General features: G+C 37.7%; 1 protein-coding gene across 1 annotated transcript in view; it reads right to left on the bottom strand.

The window, feature by feature from the left end:
• Nucleotides 1-358: 358 nt before the first annotated feature.
• Nucleotides 359-22118, bottom strand: part of LOC137661796 (protein FAM13A-like) — a 55028-nt gene continuing 33268 nt past the window's right edge. The window contains exon 7 of the mRNA XM_068397417.1: nucleotides 359-482. Within this exon, the coding sequence (XP_068253518.1) occupies nucleotides 359-482 (124 nt within the window). The remainder of the gene's footprint in view (nucleotides 483-22118) is intronic.

Here is a 22118-nt window from a genome sequence, read left to right as displayed (position 1 = left end):
TCAAGGAGTTAGGAGTTTGAGAGCTGCTTGTAGGGAATGAGGACTAAGGGGAGGCCTTCTGCACCCGTAGGTTCCTGGCACTGTCCCAAGACCATCTGTGCAAAAAGCTGTGGAAAGGAGAGCTTTATCCATTCAGTGTATTAAATGTTTTTTCTGTTCTGTTCTGCTTTGCTGCAGTTGTACTTCTATTCTTCTCAAAAGCCTGTCACCATTCAAAACAGCTACTACAAACTAAAATATTGCTTTCCATTTTAAAGTTTCCTTAGTAGGAGCTAAAGGATGGTAATAACATCATGAAAGCCAGGCATCCATTTTTATCACCTCCTCATGGCCCAACATCTCCAGGTCAGAAAGGTCTTCAATTTCTTTTTGGCATCCACAGCAGACCTGTTTCAGGAACACACAGTTCCGTCCAAGCAAGAAATCCAGAGATATGAGCAGTGTCTTTGTGGAGCAGGCAGACAGTAACTTGTACTGTAATCCTTGTGCATTTTGGAAAATAAAAAGGAAAGTTTTTAACTAAAATAATTATTTTCTACCCTGAAACTATTCATTCAATTACACCTAAAATGTGGCTTAAAATGTAATAGACAAACCGCAGGAGAAAGCCTTTCCAGAGTTCAGTTTTTCTTCTTTCACCATATACTTCAAAGTAAATGACAGCTGATATAATAGAAAAATAGCCCGACATATTGAGAGAAGTAAACAGGGAGCAATTCAGAGAGAAGGAAACAAGATTGTACTTGCATTTTAGTCTTTTGGCTTTAGAGTGAGCACCTGCCCAAAACATTATGAACTGTCATAACAGAACAGTACCTTATATTTCCTTTGCATTATTAGATTTTTGTTTCTGTTTGTAAGAGCTGATTAGTCCCAAATGGTGAAGGGAGAAGACAACAGCACACGCTGCATTAAGGAAAGTTCTGTCATGCTTCAGAGTGGGCAATGGAGGTCGAAGCAGCAGCTGCTTTACCAAAGTTACAGATGCAAAATCTGTTGTGAAATTTGTATTTCGTTAACATGAATATTATAAATGTCTCATTAGTTTACACACATTCAATACTCAGGTCAATTGATTCCCAAGAATTTCAAAGCTTTCTAAAACTTCTTGAAAAAAAAAAAAAACAATTTCTTTTTTTTGCAGTAAATTTGGTTGCAAGATTGAAGTCCCTGTGATCTGTGACCATTATTACATCTGGACAGTCACTATTACTACAAATGTAATAAAAGGCAAAAATGGTTTTAGGGGTATTTTTTGCCTTTTTTACAGTCAAAACTTCATTACTAGGTAGTAGTCTGATTAAATTCCTCTATTTGTTTTTTAAAGGCACTAATTAAAACTGAAATCTTTGATTATGTAGCAAATAATTAATGAATAAGGCCAATCAAACTACTATTGTTCCAAAATCTGGCAAATTCTCAGGAATATTTTGTTGTTGACAGGGCACAGTTTGGTTTTCAGCAATACTTAAAATACCTCATGTCTGAGGAAATATGTACAAAGTAGAATATGCACTTTTGAAAAGGAACAAAGATGACATTCAAACAGACACTAATATAAAGCAAGTCTTACAATAACATGAAATAAAATGGCTAAAAGCAGAATGACAAATGAAGAACAGAATGTAAGTTCCTAAGAATCTGCAAGAAAATGACCAAAATTACTTTACTATTCTGGAACATCATCATAGTATCTTTGGCACCCTATTGAACAACAACAAAAAAAGTTCCTTTATATATATGCACCCACACATACACAGAGATACATATATATGTTTCTTATATATATCTTCTCCCTTCTTTTTGATGTTTCTATTTTTAATGCCACTGATGAAGCAGAACTGAGTTCTGCTCTGCTTAGTTATTCCCTAACTTTTCATGAAAAGCTATCATGATCACCAGCAGTGCCCGTGCTACATCATTGCAGCCAGAATAAAACGCATTTCTTACTGAGTTTTGCATCGCTGGAGCATGTAAGTGACTTTAGGATAGAAAAGGATGCAAGTGATGAGTACTTTTAGGATCAAAGAGCTTCACAGCACCTTGATATAAAATTTTAGTATCTCATAAGTGAGCTAGATGTTCAGATCTATTGATCTATCGTTGAGATTTTGGCTCCTAAATACCTACCTATGTCACTTTTTACAGTAGTGCTTCGGAAAACGTTGAAAGAAATCACCTTCTAGAATCTGTCACTATGCATACTAGAGCCCTAACGTCCTGAGAGCGGACAAACACCCACATCACCAGCACCAAACCCCTGTGTTGCAGATTAAATGGTAGCACACCAGTATTCCCACTGGAAAGGTCAAGGGCTCAGTGTATCAATGGTCTCACTGCCCAGCCCATCTCACTGCCCAGCTCGCCTCTGTAAGGGTTCAAAGCACTTCATTGCCCACTCTGAAGCATGGCAAAACTTTCCTTAATGCAGCATGTGCTGTTCTCTTCTTCTGTCAGCATTTGGGACTAATCAAATCTTACAAACAGAAAAACAATGTAATAACACAAAGGAAACATACCTCACAATTGACAACATCTGGCACGCCATCATGTTCTCAATAAAAAAGGATCATTTTAATGGACTTCATGTGCACTGAAGAAAAGAAGATGTCAAGAGATCGCCAGTGACTTTTTTGTACGTCAGAGCTTGGAAAGCTCTTCAGGCACAAGGCAATGTTTTTCTGTCTAACTGTATTTGATAACATCTGCGAAAACATTGTGCTGCTGATCAGTGGAGATAAACCATATAGGAGGAATAGCAGGGTCATCTCTCTGATACATCAGCACTCATGATGAATGGCAAACATATCTCAGATTTTCTAAACAATAGGAACACAGACCAAGTGATGAAGGACATCCTGCTGTCACACAGCTCAGAGGCTAAGGTTTATGCCAACATTAATACTAAAGCAAAACTAATATGGAACTCCCAGAGTATCACAAATGTCTAAGTCTACATCCAGAATTATGCATATGGTTGTTTTCCACATTTTCAAGTATTATCACAATGCCTTTCCTTATAAATAGACAAATAAAAGCATTTGAACTGCAGCAGTACTGTCTTTTATGGTTCGGTGTTGTGCTTGTTGGGTTTTTTTCCTATTGTCATTGTTTAAAAAAAGAACGAGTATTGACATCTTGAGACCTTTGCAGTTGTCCTGGAGTCATTAATCTCTCTGGCTCATCTAATACAATCAGCCTTTACTTATTTTTCACTGATACCTTGTGATAGTCTTGTGCATACCCCTGATGCAAGAGCTTGTTAATAGTCATATTTGTACCAGACCATGAAATGTAATATCAGAAATAAATCACTTTCTTTTGTAGAGAAGAAAAATCAATACTGTATTTAAAATGTGAAAACATTTCAAAAAGTGTGTCATTCTCCAATATCAATACCTTGAAGAAAGTAAATTTTTCATGCTTTAAGTGGAAGCCAGAATGGTGACTGCCATACAATTACACACTCATTCAAATTCTAGCAAGAGGCAAAACAATAAACACACTTTAAAACAAATCTCTCTGCTAAGCAAACCTAACCTTGCTAAACTACTTGAGAAATTTCTTCTTCCTTGTGGTTTCTGGAAATGGACATTTTCTGAATTTGACCTTTACATATTCACATTCTGGGTCTTAATCAATTTCATTTTTATGTAAACATAGACATGTTGGTGAACATATGCAATATGTTTATACCAATTATAGAAGCATTTTTTGGTAAACAGTTTGTTTCCCATGTGTTCTTTGTGCAAAAGTACCACCTACGGATGTAACCTCCTACAGCAGTTAGGTCCTGCTGTCTCCATGGAAAAGACTCTCCCATCCCATCACTGTCACTCTTCTGATTTTTCCATTAGTGCCCTACACAGACTGCAGTATTTATGTGAGAAATACACCTAGCAAGACACTGAAATGTTCAAAAAGCAATAGAAAAGGATCACAAAATGACAAAGGAAACTACCCCAAGTTGAATCATTTATTGTTCACTTACTGCCCATGTGTTTCTCAGTATCATCCACCCATGCCTTGATGTTATTTTAGAAATAAATTTTACCAAAACTAGAAATCATGTATTGTCTAAGGACAAGCCAGGACAACATATGTACAAGTATACCTGTCACGGTTTAAAGCTGGGCTGGCGATTAAACCTGCAGCAGACGCTCTCTGTTAACCCTCCCCCCCCACCCGAAGGGAAAGGGAAAAGGGAGAGAGACTTACGGGTTGGAAAGTTAAAACAGTTTTAATAAACCTATAATAATGAAAAAGAGTATAATAATAATATTGGAATAATCAAATATATACAAATATATATACAAAACCAAGATCGAGCTCCCCCGATGTCGGCAACGTCACCACCGGCACTGCAGGGCAGGCTCCGGGAAGGCCCAGGCTGGGCCTAGCGACGGTCGAGAGCTGGATTCAGGGATGCAGATCAGAATCGGGGGCAGCAGGAAAACAGTCGGAGTCCTCCTTGGACACCAGCCATAGCAGAAAGAGCAAGAGGGGGCGAGACCCTCGTGATCCCCCCGCTTTATACCGAGAATGACGTGTATGGGATGGAATACCCTCGTTGGTCAATTTTGGGTCACCTGCCCTGTCTGCTTCCCCCTGCAGCTGCGACCCCCCTTCGGCTTTTCACTCGTAAGCAGTGAGGAATTCAGCAGTGACCTTGGTTTCTCTAAGAAAAAGTACAGCAAGAGCCTTACTGCACAACATCCCTACCGGTGCCTCAGCGATAACTACAAACTTCGAGCGTTATCAGTCCTGGAAGCAGACACTGTCTGCAAAACATGTAGTTAGTTTCAGAAAGTGCAGTTACTTAGAGGAGACTTAGCTGAAAGTAAAAATCACTGAAAGGAAAATCGGCCTGGTTTAGGCCAAACCAGGACAATACCTTGTCCTTATCTTATATTTATTACATATATATTTTAAAGTCCTCAGATAAATTTTTTTTCTTGCATCCCAAATATTAAAGAAGCAATTTATAGCTCATTAATTTTATGGCTTGTTAATTGTGAGCCATACTAATATCTGTGTCAATTGTCAGCCAACTTATATCTGTCTCAGCTCACGAAAGAGTGAGATTTACAGTGAACTTGGCATATTAAAAAAAAACACCAATAACCCAAGGCAGCACCGAGAAACAGGTTGAGGAAAGGAGAACAGAAGAGAGGTATGTCATGAACTTGTAATTCTATTTGCCTTGTTTTCAGATCAAGAAAATAATCAAAGAGGAGCAACCACTAAAAAAATTAATGCACAAACACAATATTCTATACCTTAAAATTACCAGACAATACTATCTCAAGGATTTGTTTCCCATCTCAATGATTTGGCAAACGCTTCTATCCGGACTTTCTAAGAAAAAGTTGAACCTGACCTTGCTCATTATAAGAATCTCTGTGCAAAGGGCTTGCCAACAGTAACTATTGGCCTGCTTCCTGAAAGGCTGTCTGTTTCAAAAACAAAGGTTTTCCTCAGAAAGCTTGAGAAAAAAAATCCGTTATGGTCTCAGCTGGTGTCCAGCTTTTTACCCAAAGTTGGAAGATGAACTAATCATATTGCCAAATTAATTACAGAATTCTTTCTGGGATCCAGTGTTGAGGCACAACATTGTCAGTGATAGCAGATGGCTACTGTCCTTGCTTAGCACTGATTTTTCAGTTGATGTACACCTGAAGATGGCTGAGACAAAAATACGGTAACAAATTTTTTGGCAATTCTAGGTATGACAGAATTCAGGTCTGTAAGTTTAGGGGCCTATTTATTTATTTATTTTACCTACAGCTCTTAATTTACTTTAGCTTAATGCTTTGTTATTAATCTGCATATTACATTCCACACAAAATACTGAAATATACTACAATATTTTAACTCATTCTGATTTTTGCTTTTTGAAACATATACAAATTTACCTTCCCATTCTTGTTTCTTTTGAGAATATTTTTTGTTATTAGCATGTTTAATATTATGGAAAAAATAAACAAACAAATACCTTCATATTGTAATGTTTAACTCAGTAATCTTTAAAGAAAGGAATCGCACAAATTTTTCATGTTGTTTTTGTGGAAGAGCTAATGATAAGTATGCTGCATTTTATATTTCTGTGAAAAGCTTAAAATTTTCAATAGTTTGTTATCAAACTATTTTTCACAGTTTGTTCAAAGGAGCTGGGGGCTGCAAGTTTTTAAGAACACTATGCCTGTCGCATAAATAAGGGTGTAATCTCCAATAAAATTCAGTTTCCAAATTAAAGGGCAAATAATCCAGAATATCGCAATGAAGAAAAAAAATGGAAAAACTATGTAAAAAAAAAATTCAGTACAAACTGCCATTTCATTTTGCCAAGAGATCAGATTTCTGAGGCAGCAATCCTTTTTTCTAGTCCTCTCCTTTAATTCATTAATCTTAGGAACGTAATGGTTTTCAGCTGAACAAATAAATTTCTGCCAACGGTTTAATACTACTTTTGGAAATTGGGTAAAGTTCTTCTGTCACGTCTTACTCGTCGTTGGAGAACTGCAAGTGTTAGCCTATGTTATCCTCCTTCAAACAACATTCCAAAACTCACTAAAGCACTCGGCATTCGGTATAAAAGAGCATTAGATGAACATTCTCTCTAGATTGGTTCTTTTTTCTTTTATGACTGCTCTTCTAATGAAACTTTTTTTTCCCCTCTAACTCTTGTTCCGTTATGGAAAAGATTCATTGCATTGAATATGCTGAGAATTAAGCTTTTAAAGACAGGCAGTCTGCAGGGCTAAAATCACTCTTGTTCAGGGGTCCTGACCTGGGGGAAGAGATGTACCTGCAGGCACTTAACCCAGCTGGGCAGATGTTTAGAGTGATGGGGCACTGGCAGCTCTTACCCCAACCAGCTGTGACATCTCAACACTTCTGCAACGCAGCCCACAACTAACCATAGGTTTATGGGTCCCTTTATGGGGGCTCATCTGAAAGTGTTGACACCCTCAGTGGCATCGGCCTCCCGTTATTTTTTTTCATTTATTTGTAAGCTAGGGTATAATTTTCATTGCTTGCCTTGGGCAATCCATAAGCCAAATTAAGATTGCATCTATATGTCCTTTCTAAGCAAGACAGAAATACAATAATTGATAGCAAATACCAAACATTACTTGAAATTGCATTGGCAGAAATTCAGGGAATACTGTGCATGGGTAAATCATCACCTCTCATCACTCTGTCTCAGTGATGGGCACTTATTTTCTGAGTGTGTGGTCAGATACTGAGATAATTCTCATTAATTTAGTGAATTTGGGGAGATATATATGGCATCTTTTGGTATCAAGTGTGATTTAACAGCCTACAATTGACAGCAGCATGTCTGGAGACACCTATATCAGACATTCTTGCCCGACTGTGATATTACATGTCTATTTTTTAAATGAGAACCTGGTTTATTGCCTTAGTTTTAGATATCACATTAGAAACTTTCAGTAGGTTATAAATTCCTTGGGTTTGGAACAGTTCAGAAAGAAAGACTCTTTGCTGGGGGAGAACCATGTCATGGCGAGATTATTTTTAGTTCTTGAGAAAACTAGACAAAGCAATATGTCAATCTGGATAGGAAATTGCCTAAAAATAGGCATATTCAGAATTTTTGCCTTTTGTCCTTTATGTTTCTCATACTAGTGACCATCTCCCAGCAGAAACACACACCAAATGGAGCTCAGTCTCTGGGAACCAGGAAACATAACTCCTCAAAGCCTTGTCTCTAAAATTTTTATTTCCTGCATTTTCCAACTGGTTCAAACTACAACCAATATAAGGAGGAAACTATCCTTCTTCCCCAGCCACTACCTGGGTCCTCCCTGATAGACAATGGTCAGGCAAAATAAGAAATTGATCCCAGTAGTAAAACATATGCACTGTTTGCCCCTTAATACCCACTTATGTGATTCATTAGTATTAATGGCATTTATGCATGTGTTTCAACAGGAAAATTATCCACCCAAGGGTCTCATTCTGCACCATTTTCTGTACTGTCTGAAGATAATGGAAAAAAAGAGAAGGTTGCACAGCTTTTGGCTGTCAAGATCACGCTTACAGTGTAAATTGATATACTGATCTCATGAGGGGTTAAAACAGTGCCTGAGGTGTGAACTTGTAGCTGCTCTTAAGGGAATTTGAACTTCAGCTAACCACAATAATGTTAACAGTATTAGAAAAGATGTTACTGTAAAGTATGGCTTGAGTAATTAAACAAGTATTTAAGGCTTCACTGAAAGCTGAAACATTACCTCCACCTTAACATACAGAAGAAAGCTGGAAATACATTGACGGTATTGAAATATGTCTACATACTGAAATTAACCATAAGGAACAATAGTATAACAAATGCCAGAACTGATCAATGTTCAGAAATGTCATCTCTTAAATTATGAAAAAAAGACAATGGAACCGCCTCACCCCTTAATGAAACCATTCCTTCCTTGTCAGCAGGAACGTGTGAGTCTCTCTGCCAAAAAGTTTTTGTCTTGACTAGCAAGGTTTAACATAAAGAACACACAAAAGAAGAAGCCAAGGTAGACATAGATGGATAGATCTATCCTTATGTTCTATGCCACAATAGGGAAGGAAAACTGTAGAAGGAGCCCAAAGCTCTCTCACAGTCAAAAAGAAAGCTTTAGTTGAATTTTGGATCATCTGGTTATTGAGTTACAAAAAAAACCAAGCCATCTCCTCATGAGAAATTAAAATCTTCCTGAATATCCTTATTTGAAGCAAAGAGGGAGAAGACCCCGGAGCAACAGTCAGCAATCAGCTCAAGTGCCTATGCTAACCAGGTAGGTAAGCTGGACATAAGGGGTATTCCAGTAGCATTCTGAAAGACAGAAAACAGCATAGGCACCGAATGCAATCTCAAATGTTTATCCTAAAATTAAGCAAAAATGGCAGCCTTCTCATAAAAATTTATTTACATAGCTGTGGATATTGTATAGCTAGAAGTATACACTTTAAGATAAGCATGAGTATCTCAGTCTGATGAACAGGCAATAAAGGAGCTAATAATCATTTTGCCAATTCAAAATTGAACTGGGAGAGATTTCTGCTAATAAAATAAACAACAAAAAAGTAATTAGCTTTCTCCAAAAGAAACTTTGCCACCCTCTCAAGTGTTATCAGGGTGCTGCTTTCAAATTTAATATTAGCTTTGTGAAGCAGAGTAAATTATGTTACTGGTACATGTTTGGCTTTTCACTCAATTGATATGCAAATATTTGTAGTCTGACACATAACATCAATTCATACAGAAAAGTACAAAAGCTAAACATAAAGGTTATAATCTGGTTATTTTCAAGTATTTCTAGCATAACTTTCCTGGGAACATGCAACCACATCTGCTGTGGTCACAGCTGCAACTGTAATACAGCATGTAGATAAAGCCAAGTTAATTTTAAACTAGTTAGCTCAATGACAAGCGCTTGTTACTTTGCCGTAGTGAGGCCAGAGCTCAGCATGGGCTCCTTTTCTCAGTAGTTAATCAGCTCCTAACTTGATTTTTGTAACTTACATGGGTCACTACAGCCACACTGATGTTAATTCAGCTAACTTGAGTTAGCTAATCCAAAACTGTTCTTTTACCTACTTTATACAGCAATTTCAGCTACCAGACTGCAGTAGGCAAGTAGACTTGTAGAACTTGTAGAACAGAAAACTTTAGAACAAAAATCTCATGTAAATGAAGCCACTGATGCACTGCATAAATATATAATAAATTATAATAAATATATAAAATGCTTTGCTGCTTTTAAAGTGTATTTGAAAATGAAGCTTTTCTTGGCATCAGTCTGAGCAAATGATTTCAAAAAAGACTGAAGTGGACAAAGTTATTTCAAAGAGAAAGAATGAAGTGGGATGGTTGATGTAACATTTGTAAGAAGCCCGTATTTTCTTTGTGACCACTTCATAATATTTTCATTAACCTCCCTCACACCTTTCAGCTCCACTGAAGGAAGACTAAACAAGCTGTCTGTCATATATTAAACTGCAGGACCAGAGTGCCTCCTCCCATCTGGAGCTCGTGTGCTCAGAGAGTCCGTACACTTGCCTTACCTCTGGCTCATGCAACCCTTCCTTGACTACATCGCAGCCTTGACAGGAACAATGTGTAAATTTACCCCCTACCTGTCAGCCCAAAGATACATATCATCATTGCAAAACTATACTGTATTTTCTCTAGGGTTTCATGACACCTGAGACACTCTGCTTTAGATGGCTATTATCCAGGAGTCCACCCACACTGTGCTTGCACCATCTGCTTTCCCAGCATAGGCATATTACACTTTTACAAGTCTTGTAACATCTTCTATGGTCTTTCTAGGTGCTCAGACATGACCAGGCTGAGGGCTTAAAATATTCTCAAAAAGCAACATTCCAGAAAATTTTCCAATTTACCATTTTTCATTATATACCACGTATTTATAACCCTGTTACCACCTTCCAAGGCAGTCCTTGCTTTTCTGAACAGATCTCTTAAAATAAAACACACAATAAAAACAAGAAACCATGACGCAAACCATTCCCACAGGATGCTACAGACAAGAAAGGATACAGTTATTTGAACAGATGAGAAAATGGAAGTACTTTTGTGATTTTGAAAAAAAAATACTAAACTTTCTGCATCAAAGAATTAAGAAGAAATACAATATACAGAATTCAAAACACAAATGGAGGGTAGAAGGACATTCTGGCTGCTCCCCTGAAAATCTGTATCAATTTACTTCTCTTCAGGGCAGATGGTGAAGGAGTCATTGATTTGATTTTCTTAAAGGGGGAGCATAGAAAAAAAATGCAGCATTTTGGCACGTGGAGGATTTTACTGGAAAGATATTTATCCATGAGAAAACATCTGCAGTGTGCAGTTTTAATGAGATTCTGTATCTGTGTCACTACACTACATTTTTAATCTGCAAATGGTGAAGTATGAAAGCTGGCAATTGTAAGGGCTTAGCTAAAACTTTTTCTTACATATTTTTGCTGAAGGAAAAATACATAGTCATAAAACAGCAAAAATAAAACTATGGTCTGAATTTCAGGCAGGATATTGTCTTTTCTGTTATCAGTTTTGTATAGTCTCTAGAGCAACCAAGTTGGAAATGTAAGCAGCAGACTTCTCAGAGCTTTCTCTGAAAGACAGCTAGCTTTTTTCATGCTGAATCCAGTACCCAACAAGATCATATCATGTATTCTTTTCTCCATAGAACTGTCAAGATAAAAAATATCTAACACATTTGTTCATTTGTGCTCACATTAAAAGAGTAAATGATCCACATATCAGCCTTCTCAAAGTTATAAAAATATTTCTCAAAATCATCAAACAAGTCAAACAGATATCACAATTGATTTTAAAACAACATTTCAGCAGTGTGATTGGAGGCTTGCCTGCTTGCAATATAATCAGCCATCTTTTCCTTTTGATATTTGAAGTCTTCCACCTGCAGGCTATTAGCTTTAGTGCTTTGCAGAAAAAGAGTCAAAAGAACCGATAAATAGAAAATACCAGCCATTTTTGCCAGCCAACAGAAACATCAGAGGTGACATGCAAAGCTAGCCAATATGAAGTAGCTCAGCATGAATTTTCCATTAACTCAGGAATATGCTATTTGTACGGAAAACTACTGAAATTCAAATCTAGGAAGAAAAATGCTGCTGCTGACATATCCATTTCAACATATTACAGCTAAACCAAAACAGAAATTCAGAGAATTTGCTTTTATGGAGGTTATAGTGTGAAGTAGTAGGAAGAATACTGGGGTTTGGTTTTTTTTTTTAAAAAATGGAGGTTATTCCTTTTGAAGCCATGGCTGTAGGACATGGAAAACAAATAATCATTGTTTTTGAGAGATACTCTAATTTCACTACATCCCTGTATTACTTGGAAAAATTTCATGTGCAACATATATGATGCAAAAATGCCAAAGCTTTGGAAAACTCTGAATGAAAATGGAAAATACTTTGGAAAACTAGGCGGCAAACAAGTGTCAAGAGTTTCATACAAAAATCTTCAGTATCAGAGGAAGTAACAAGCAGTAACTAAAAAAAATAACAACCGTATCTATTAAATTGCAGATTGACCAAGGTGTATATTAGTCACACATTCACACACAAACCTGCCTCAGGCAGGTGTAACAACTGGATGAGTTATTCTGCCCACTGCATCGGATTGCAATAGTAACACAAAGTTAGCAATCCTCTACTAAGTATATCGCCTAGAAAAAAGGATGAAAGTGGCATTCACTGTTGACACGTTGCACATGGTCTGAGAAAGAAATGAAATACAGTTACTTTTAAAACGATGAGAACAAGATAGCCAACATATGCATGGGTGTAAAGTCAAAACTCTACTTCAGTTTGCAAAGGGCCTTAATAAAACTCCCACAGTACTCCTGCAGTTGCCCTGCCTGTGCAGTACGACCGCCCGTGGGTGCAGGGGCATGCTGGGCAGAAATTAGCTTAGGAGACCAGATACAGGCCCGAAAAACATTGCTATGCATTAAACCAAACCCCAGCTCCAGACATCAGGGAAAGTTTTTGAAATCCCAGGGCAGTGTCCCTGAGCACTGCTGGCTTTTGGTGCTGACCACCACAGTGCTACCCAACCCAGCATGCTTCCAGCATGAGCCAGAGCGCAGCCATGACCTCAATGCATCTCCTGCCCTGACCACAAGGCCTGAAGTCGTTTCAGATCCAGGGGCCTGAATACACCATCCACATGTCCAGCGTCTTCATTAGCCATCTGGCTGACCTTGCTCAGCAACAAATGTACATGTACCACTTTTGAGGTTTGCAGTCCATGAAAGTAGAGAACTAAAACATCCAGAGCTTCCATTCCTTCCGTAAAACAGTAACAAGCACTGCATCCAAAACTACGGAAGATACATTTTATTTTCTTTTCCCCAGCAGTGAAGGTTTCCTCTAAATGACTGCATACAAACCAAGATCAGGCTTTCCTTTCTCAGTAGCAATGTGGCTTAAGAAAAGACCAATGAGTACAAACATTTTCAGAATCCAAGCAGTGCACAAAATTGCACTTGTAAAATAAAACCAAATCTTTTCCCTGTTACAAATAGCCTCATACTGGAAAGCATATCTAAGAGTATATTAGTCCATCTCTGCAGGTCTACGCTGGTGTAACTTTATACCATAACAAGCTCTAATTGGAGTAACAAAGGTGTGACTCAGATGTTAGACGGTATCTAACTATACAGTTACTAATGAACTTCTGACATTGGCCATACACAAGAAAAGATTCACAGCCACCTAAAACATCAGCTGTAGTATTTGCAAAACAGTTGTCCTCTAGCAAAGAGCTAGCTAGAAGCTTTTTCATTCTTAACGCAGTGAAGTGTCACCAAAACATCCCCTACCATCAGAAAGGGAACACTTTGCAGAGAGATATGGGTCTTAAGAAAATTTATTATCAAGAAATCTTTTTGGATTAAGAACTCTGGTATAATGTGGCAAGAGAATGACCCAGAATGATCAGAAAAAAAAAATCTGCCATGAGACAAGAGTACAAAACAGCCTCTCATGAATAAGTCAAGCTCTTGGAGAACTAAGAATTTACTACAAGGCAGTGAAACAATTTCTGTCTTGAGAAGGAATACTGAAACCCAACAGAGGAAGAAATAGTTATTTTTTTTATATCTAAAGCATAACCACAGTAGCAGAACTCAATTCAGAAAGCAGAAGCGGGGATGGGCAGGGAGGAAGAAGCATCATTTGCTGAGGACTGCTGCCTGCTAGACCTGCTAGTCACGCTGAAGGAAGCTGACTGCAAAGGTCAGATGGAAGAGTCTCTGGTCCAGGTAAGAAGATATGTTTTTGAGAAAAAGGATGAGAGGAACAATCTAAGGCTCCTTTTGCCTGTCAGAGTTCAAGGAGAATCTGGAGGATGCTCTTAGTCATATGATTTAGTTTTAGGTAGTCCTGTGAGGAGCAGGGAGTTGGAATCTATGATCCTTATGGACCCCTTCCAACTTGAGATATTCTGTGATTCTGTGATCAGAGAACTGGGGCAGGACATAGAGGAAGCTTATTACCACTAGTGCTGCATAAAAGAAAAAAATGATTCCACAAGAAAGCTTTGCAACCCTCTTCAGCTGTTTCCTTCAGACACCACACATTCCTGAGCAATGAACACATATCAGCATTTCCCTAGAGCACCTGGAAAGGTTGGAGATGCAGCACTGATCCACAGTGCAGAGAACCAACGCCCCAGAGTACCAAGGAGTATTGGAAGTCCAGGTGAATTACAGACAACCAAAAGAGACCAAACCTGGAAGCCCCCCTGCCCCCGGACACCCAAGCACGTGACGTGGGGTGAGGAGACCCATGGGTCAAGCATGGGTGCTACACATAGTGGTGCCAGAGGCATTAATCCTCTACTCAACAGAAAAAAGAAGATTTAAATGCATATCACAGCGCAAGCCCTCTTCTGTTGACCACAGCTGTGCCATGTGCACAGAAGTCTTACAGCATGGATCATGCATTGCACACAACACAAATTGAAAGAGGTCCCTTTTCCTCACACCACGAATCTGGACTTTTACTAATGCTTTCCCTTATTCCTTCCAGGCAAAAGCCTGTGGCATGTGACAAGAGGGTATTGGGACATGTAATTAGTAACAAAAGTTCTCTGAGCCTTCTCTGCAGAATAAAAACATTGTCTTCAAACCATCTAAGTGGTAAAAGAAAAAGGTTGCCCCATTAATTAGAAGGAGCCTCCACAGCATTCCCTATTGGTCATATCAAAGCATTATAGACTTCATCCTTTTAATTATCCCCAGAAATATTTTATCACAAATGTTCAGCACTGTGTAGTGAAAAGCAATGCTAAATAATATTTTTATTAGCTGCCAAAATTATTTCACTACTTCATAAAGAGCCAAAAACTTAATTTAGTTACTTCATTGAAGTTAACCATAATTGAATCTTCAGATAACAAGAAAGTCAAAGACAAACAGATAGTATTTCAACCCAATATGCCAGGGATGCAGGGAAATTGAAACATTAGAGCAAATTAATAATTGTTTCATGAAATATAAGGCAAAATCAGAGGTTTTGTATATTGCTAGTGGTTTAAGAAGTGCCTTCAAACTCTAGGTTCAGAATATTTCATTAAACCTGACAATTAATTAGCAGGCCTAATGATCCCCTCTTCGGCAATCTGAGAGAAATGAACAGGAACACCTTCTCTGGCCCCGTCCATCCTCTCTGGAAGTGTTTTGCAATATGTTGCAATAAATAACTAGCATTTCTGCTCTCATGTGCAAAGAGGGGTTTTTCAGGTTTTGGGGTCATTACTCTCAATTAGTAAATTACTCCAAAATAATTAAATATGATTAAACAGCTAAATGGCTTGTGGTAACAAAGAAAGCATCAAGGAGTATCAGGGAACTTCTTTCCCAACCCACTGAATTTCTGTTCTCAGTAATAAAGCAAGATCTGATCCAGAGTTACATCACAGACCAGTAGTCATGGAAAATAACGTTGCCACTGTTTTCATGATGATTCACATCCTCTAATTTTCAGATTCTCTTGACAGTCCTGCTGTGCCACAAACAGCATTAATGTCACACTAGAACAAACCCACAGATCGTAAGTGCCACTTCTGAGAAAGGAGTTCATAAAATTCATAATCTGTTATTTTCCAGGCTCAACCATTGTCAAAGATATATCTGCAGGACAGTAATAGAGTCAATGGACAAAACAGGTCTTCAATATTTCTCAAAATAACAGACCACATAAAGTGCAAAACAGATTTGACCATAAAAATAAAAACAAAACCTAAAACATTACGTATTGACAGTGCTCATTTTACAAAAAAACTTTGCATACCACCTTTCCCATGCAGTCTGAGTCATGAAAAATATAAGATGTTGAAACTAGGGTAGGAAGCTAAGATAAATTCAATTAGTTGCACAGTTCTGCTCTTTAACTTTGTTTCAGCAGCAAATAAAATCAACTCTGAGGCACTTTCATACTCTTGCTGTGTGAAGAAAGATTTACTCATTAACTCCCGCTAAAGCTAAGGAACTGCTCCAAAAGTAGAGCCCAGAACCAGGCTGCATTACCATAGCTGCTTACACTGGCAGGAATGGTGCACAACTAGGCATTCAGCCTTCCCTTCCCCCTGCTCCTCATGCCTTTGTACTGCCCATTAACACCACAATGACCCTATCCCTGAAGCCAAGAGCTCGTCCACAGATAGGAATAGTAGATGCAAAAAGAGTTGGCTATTTGTATATTCTGCCTATGCTTTAATTACACTATCACTACAGCACACAACAGCAACATGCTTTATAAAGCACTGACAAATTTTATGGTAATTAGAAAGCCCAATTAGCAATTCTCACACCATGGGCAGATTTTGTTTGATTCAGCAACAGTTGAGGAGAGAAAATTTTAGAAGAAAAAAAGGCTTAAAGGTATTTGAAGTTACAGACAGAGGAATCTAAGTCTGCAATTTAAAGTATATTTAACATGTGTTTGAAACCGTTCTTTTCAACAAGGGCTCTGACTTGGGAACATGCTTCTTGACTCAGTTCTCCAGCATTTTTTCTCTCATTGACATAACTGGCTTATAGTGTCTCTGGAAAAGAATTTTATCCCGTAAGAACAACTGTCAAGAGCTAAGAGTAAATGAAACTTTAGCTTAGCAAGTTACACGCCTTCATGAAGCATTTCTGAATAGAAATACAATCAGCAGTTACACTAGTGTATGTAACACTCAAATGAGAGACAGTTACCAATTACCTCCAGTTAGGAAAAAACCCTGTTTTCATAATACAAAATGGTTCCCTGTGGTGGTTTATGCACCTTCCACTCTTAAAAGTATCTACTGCCCAAGGTGATCCTATTCAGTTCCCACTCAAGACACATCACCAGCTGGATCACAAATGCAGCCCTATTATTCCAGAGCAGTTTAGAAAGGTGCCCAGGTATGCCAGCAATGAAATGTTGCTGTTTGATGTGAGAAGCAGACTGTGTAAATTGGAAGTGAAGCAAGCCCAGCCTCAGACTTAGGAGGAATTCTGAATTTTGTAGCTCAGTACTGTCCCTAGCATAAACTGGACTGACTTCTCTTTTTACATAGACCACCCAAAGCTCTTAAGTTAAATAAATTCTATTTTCATAATAAATCAAGAGGGAAACATTTCATGTAATTCTATTTCTTCAGCTCCACCCACGCAGCTGATATGACTCACGATCCTCAAAGTGGTTCCAGCTTTCAGGGATATTAGGACTTGCCTCATTCAATTTACTGTAGCACTAGTTATACTGAGATACAGACACCTGCTTTACAGCTGTGAGAAAAATAAGCTACTTGACAGCAATTAAGGTAAAACTTCGCTTTGGCATAAATTCTGCAAAACTTCTGTTTCCTCAGTCTGTCATGCTCCCTGAAGAAAGGGTGAAATGTTAACAAATTTTAATGACTGCTTTTAAAGGGAAATGAGGGAAATTCAAACAATTATACTTGCAGATTAAAATATGGTAGCCCAAAACTTCTGTAGAATTCTACTGTCAAACTCCCAATGCTGTAAATGAACCTACTGAAATACAATTTACAATGATTGCTGACAACACTTCCCAAGGATTTTGCACACATGTCAGTTGTTATTGGATTTAATTTTACTAGAGACTGGATGAGAATTATTCTCTTTCATTTGGAAAATACTCAAAAATTCCTTTTTTTTTCCCCAAAAGTGAAAATCAAAAATAAAAGCTTGACATTTGGCACAATACCTACTTAGAAAGAGTAGTTCCATAATTTATGTCTGCATCCCTATCAAATCCACTTGAAATATTCCCTGTTGCAAACCCTATATCAACATACAGGACTCAAAAGTGCAGACACACATGGATGGATACGGCAGAACTGAGCTGACTCTGGAAAGTGGATCACATTAGCTATAATCACTCAGGATGACCTATTAGAGTAGATGTGCCTGCATCTGCTTAGTCCAGATCTATCCCTAGGTGCCTACAGGCAATGCCCAAAATGACTGGGCTTGCTTTCTCTTGACCAGCCTGATTCCGTAAGCAGAAAGAATTAGTGTTAACAATATTATTTAAAAAAAAAAAAGATTACTGTAAACAGTAGAATAGCAGTAACAGCAATGAAAACAGGTCTTTCTAAATGGGTGTAAGGGAGCTGAAGCTGTGGTAGCATACCACATTACACATTACTCTGGAGTAAGTGTGCACTTGCACATGATGGGGAAGTAAAATTAAGCTGGTTTAGTTAAGCTAGTACAAAAGGCTGTGTAGATGCATTGCCCCTTAACCAGGTTTATTTTGGTTTAATTCATATCAAGAAGAAAAAAAAGTCTAAGAAAAACTAGACCTACTCTCAAAACCAAAGGAAAAAAGCATCATGTAGCATTTTACGTTACTTTAGGTAACACCAAAGTAAGCCTGTGTACAGGAGTATGCATGTGGACAGCATACAAAACAGGGGATTTCTTTAAAAGTCTCACCTAGAGGATGTTAAAAGGGTATCTGGGAGACTAAAGCAAAGCCAAGAGCATTTTCTGATTAATGTCTTCATCATTGACTATCACTACCAAGAAAATACCAAAACCAAATTTTTCATTTCCTATATTTTGTACACGAGACAAAAAAAGATCAAAATGTAATGCCAGCGTAGTGCAAGAGGCATTGGTATCTCAAGCCTACTGCATAGCCACACATTTCCAAACCCTGGTCAACTTCTCTGAATCAAAGACAAAAAATTCAGTTTGAAATACAAAGTATGATCAAAAAAAAATCTGATCAGAGAAAAAATACTCTGGAAAGTTTTATTACATGCTTGCCTTTTCTCATCAATTTTGCCATCTTTGATCTTCACTATAAATTGCCATTGTATTTGCATATTTTATGAAAAGCATACAAAGAAACTGAAGGAGGGAAGTGAAACATCAGCCTTCTGATACCTTCCTTCAAAACACACTTCATCAATTTCAAATTTTTCTTTGTGGACTTGCTAGTTTGTTAACCCCTAAACAGTTTCTAACAAAACTTTCTTGATAGGTAGGACAAGGTATGTCAGTTTTATATTACCAATATTTTATACTCTAAGCTCTCTGGTTACTTTGCACATCTTTTTCAAAAAAGGCAATAGGATTATATTGGCATATATAGAGAACAATAACAGTTCTATTTGTGCCTACTAAATTCAACAGTATTAAGCATCAAGTACATTCAGACTAGTGACACTACCCTGGTTATGGTGTGGTGCCACAGGGTTCAAGGATAGCTGCAGTTATCCTCAAATTTAGGCAGCAGAGTTGGTAAATCTAATTATATTTAACAATTAGCTTTCACATGAAAAGAAGTAACAACAAACAAAGCCCTAGAGGATGAATCTGCCATAATTCATTGTTCCCAAAAGAAAAATATCCCACGGCACTTCTAGAATCCTATATATGCTAGTAGTCTTAACTTAATTTAAAGGGATTAAAATTGCCTGGCTAAGCATTCTGACACACATCTATCATCAAACACATTTCTGTATATCAGATTCCCAAGCTGACAGATTTGTATATGCAATCAAGTTAAGTCTCTATGAAACAAAACAGAAAATCAGTTAATAGGTATCTTGTGGTAGCATACTGATTTACTTTAAAAGGGCATAACACTAAACCAGCTAAATGAAAGACAACTCCTGTTTTACAAAATTAAAGTAACAGTAGTCTGTAGCTTGTTAATCGAAAGTGTGAGTCATCCTCACTTTTCCATGACAAAAGGAATTTGATAAAAGTTAAAACACCAGGATAAGTTTTAGTTCCAGAATATAACAGCACAGGATAGAAAAAAGGCAGTAAGTAACTGAAACAGGATGAAAAAACATCATCCTGTTTTATCTGAGAATGCTTATATTATAAAAAAGACTAGCGACACCACATAGGCATACTAAACAGCAAACAACATATTTATCGTCAGTGATGTGAAGGCAGGTGCATGGTAATTAGTCTTGCTCTCAGTTACAGAGCTAGCCATGAATTTTGGAAAGTTAAAGTAGATTTACTGTCCTTTCCCAGTCATGTACTCTTGATAATGCCTTTCTTTACTGATGTATTTACTAAGAAACTGGGCTTAGATTCAACAGAAAGGTGATTTTATGGTAACCGAATACCAACACTTTGGTTCTGAATCAGTAAGCTTCACAGTACATCCAGCAGGTTTCTTAACTACAATAACTATTCCCATCACATCAGACTGAGGCTACGGCTCTCTCTTCTACATATTTATTTCATGAGTATTTTCTTTGTGCAGTACACATCTTTTGGGCGGCAGACTGTCACATCTAAGAGCTGGTTTCAGAAGTGACCTTCTTGTGGCATTGGGTAATTTTTTTTAACCAACAATGTCACTCAATGCAAGTAGTGCTCCTGCTTGCTGGAGGTCAGGTCACTTCATTCAGATGCTCCATTCTCTGCTCAGACAAGAATGTGCCGTGCTAACTCAAAATGGTCAAACAGTTAGTTCATCCTATTTTGCCAGAATCAAATTACTATGCATTTTCACTCCAACAGAGTGGCAGTAACAAACAGCTGGGGTTACAGGTTTGTAACTGGTACCTTTGACTGGCCTGAGGGCATGCAAAGTGAATACTTACCAACAGCAATTGCTTAGTTTTGTTTAAATAAAATAAACAAATGAGGAAGTTCACATCAGCCATTGGCCCACTTGCTAATATTTATTAAACAACTAATAAAGCACTGCTTCCAAGACAGCCATATTCAAATTAATTTCATGAAAAAATTGCCTTTTGCAGAACTTCACCAGACCTTGGCTGTAAAAGAATGAACACCAGGGAACGCTAAGTTCTCTGAGAAATGAGAATCCGGCTGTCCCAAGGATACATAAATCAGGTTTGAATTTTCCGCAGAAATTTCATTTAGCAAGACAAAATCATGGCAGACGATTCATTAAAAAAATTTGAGCATGAGATTATTTTGGTTTTAAATTCAAAATGTATGGCACAAACTCAAGACAGAAAACTTGGCTTTAATTCCATTCTGTGTCCAAAGGGATTCGAACTTAGATCCCTGAGAAGAATGCCCTAATTCCAGTATGGTTGAAGCTGAGCATTTCCAGTCTCCCTGTTGATATGATCCAGTGTTTATAAAATACATTCACACAAACACTTTTTTTTCCCATTGCAGATACTGAAATTCAGCTGTTTTATAAGCCACGTGAACATCCAAACCATTACTTACCAATTGTGTGTGACAGGAAGGACTAAAATTCAGTGTGATCAGAAAAAAAACTATTGCCAGTTGTTCTATTATGATCAAAAATGTAGAAAAAATGCCCAGAATTCCTATTATCTACTGAACTTAGTAGTCTATCTCAGATCATGAAATGAGTTAGGACTATAGGCAAGTCCTCCACCAGACTTAAACAATCAATATGATTTAGAAGATACCCTCTCACAGGACAGATGATTATTTCAACAGTGATTGGTAATTTCTATGGTGATAAAGGCTCAACATTGGGAAGTACTATCTGCTGGCAAATAGAGATAGCATCTTTTGAAATCTTCTCCCTTGACTTTTGTCCCCCAAATGATGTATTGTACTCCCTTATTGCTCTACTAGTATTTGATTAGCTTTTGGGAAATGCTAGCTTGTCTCTGCTTCAACACCTTTGTCTACAACCTTGAATTATCTTTCCTAGTTCTCTCAGAAAGCTATTTCCTGACTAATGTGGTTTCTTAATCTGTTGCATTTCTGGCAAAGCAAGCAGAATATTAAGTGAGATACTTCAGCAGCGTCTGGCATTACAAAACATCTGGGAAATACTTGAAGTTGCTCTGAACCATAACATCTTTTCCTTGTCTTTTTCACTGCAAAGCACAATAAACTTGGCCTCCATTATGGGGTTTCAGTGGAATCTCAGAACAAAACCCACAAAATCTAGAAGACTGGAATGTGTACCATGATTTTCCAGTGGCTATTAACTTAGTCCATGTATTTCTACTCCAAAATGCAAATAGGGGTGGGAACGCATTACTGTATTTTTAAGCCTTATGGGTAAAAATATTCTCTTAAGAAATTTTTTGGCTAAGATATGGTCCTGTG

The sequence above is a fragment of the Nyctibius grandis genome, chromosome 4 (genome assembly GCF_013368605.1).
Source record: "Nyctibius grandis isolate bNycGra1 chromosome 4, bNycGra1.pri, whole genome shotgun sequence".
NCBI lineage: Eukaryota > Metazoa > Chordata > Aves > Nyctibiiformes > Nyctibiidae > Nyctibius > Nyctibius grandis.
The sequence above is the reverse complement of the archived record's forward strand: the minus strand, read 5'-3'. Positions and strand labels throughout refer to the sequence as shown.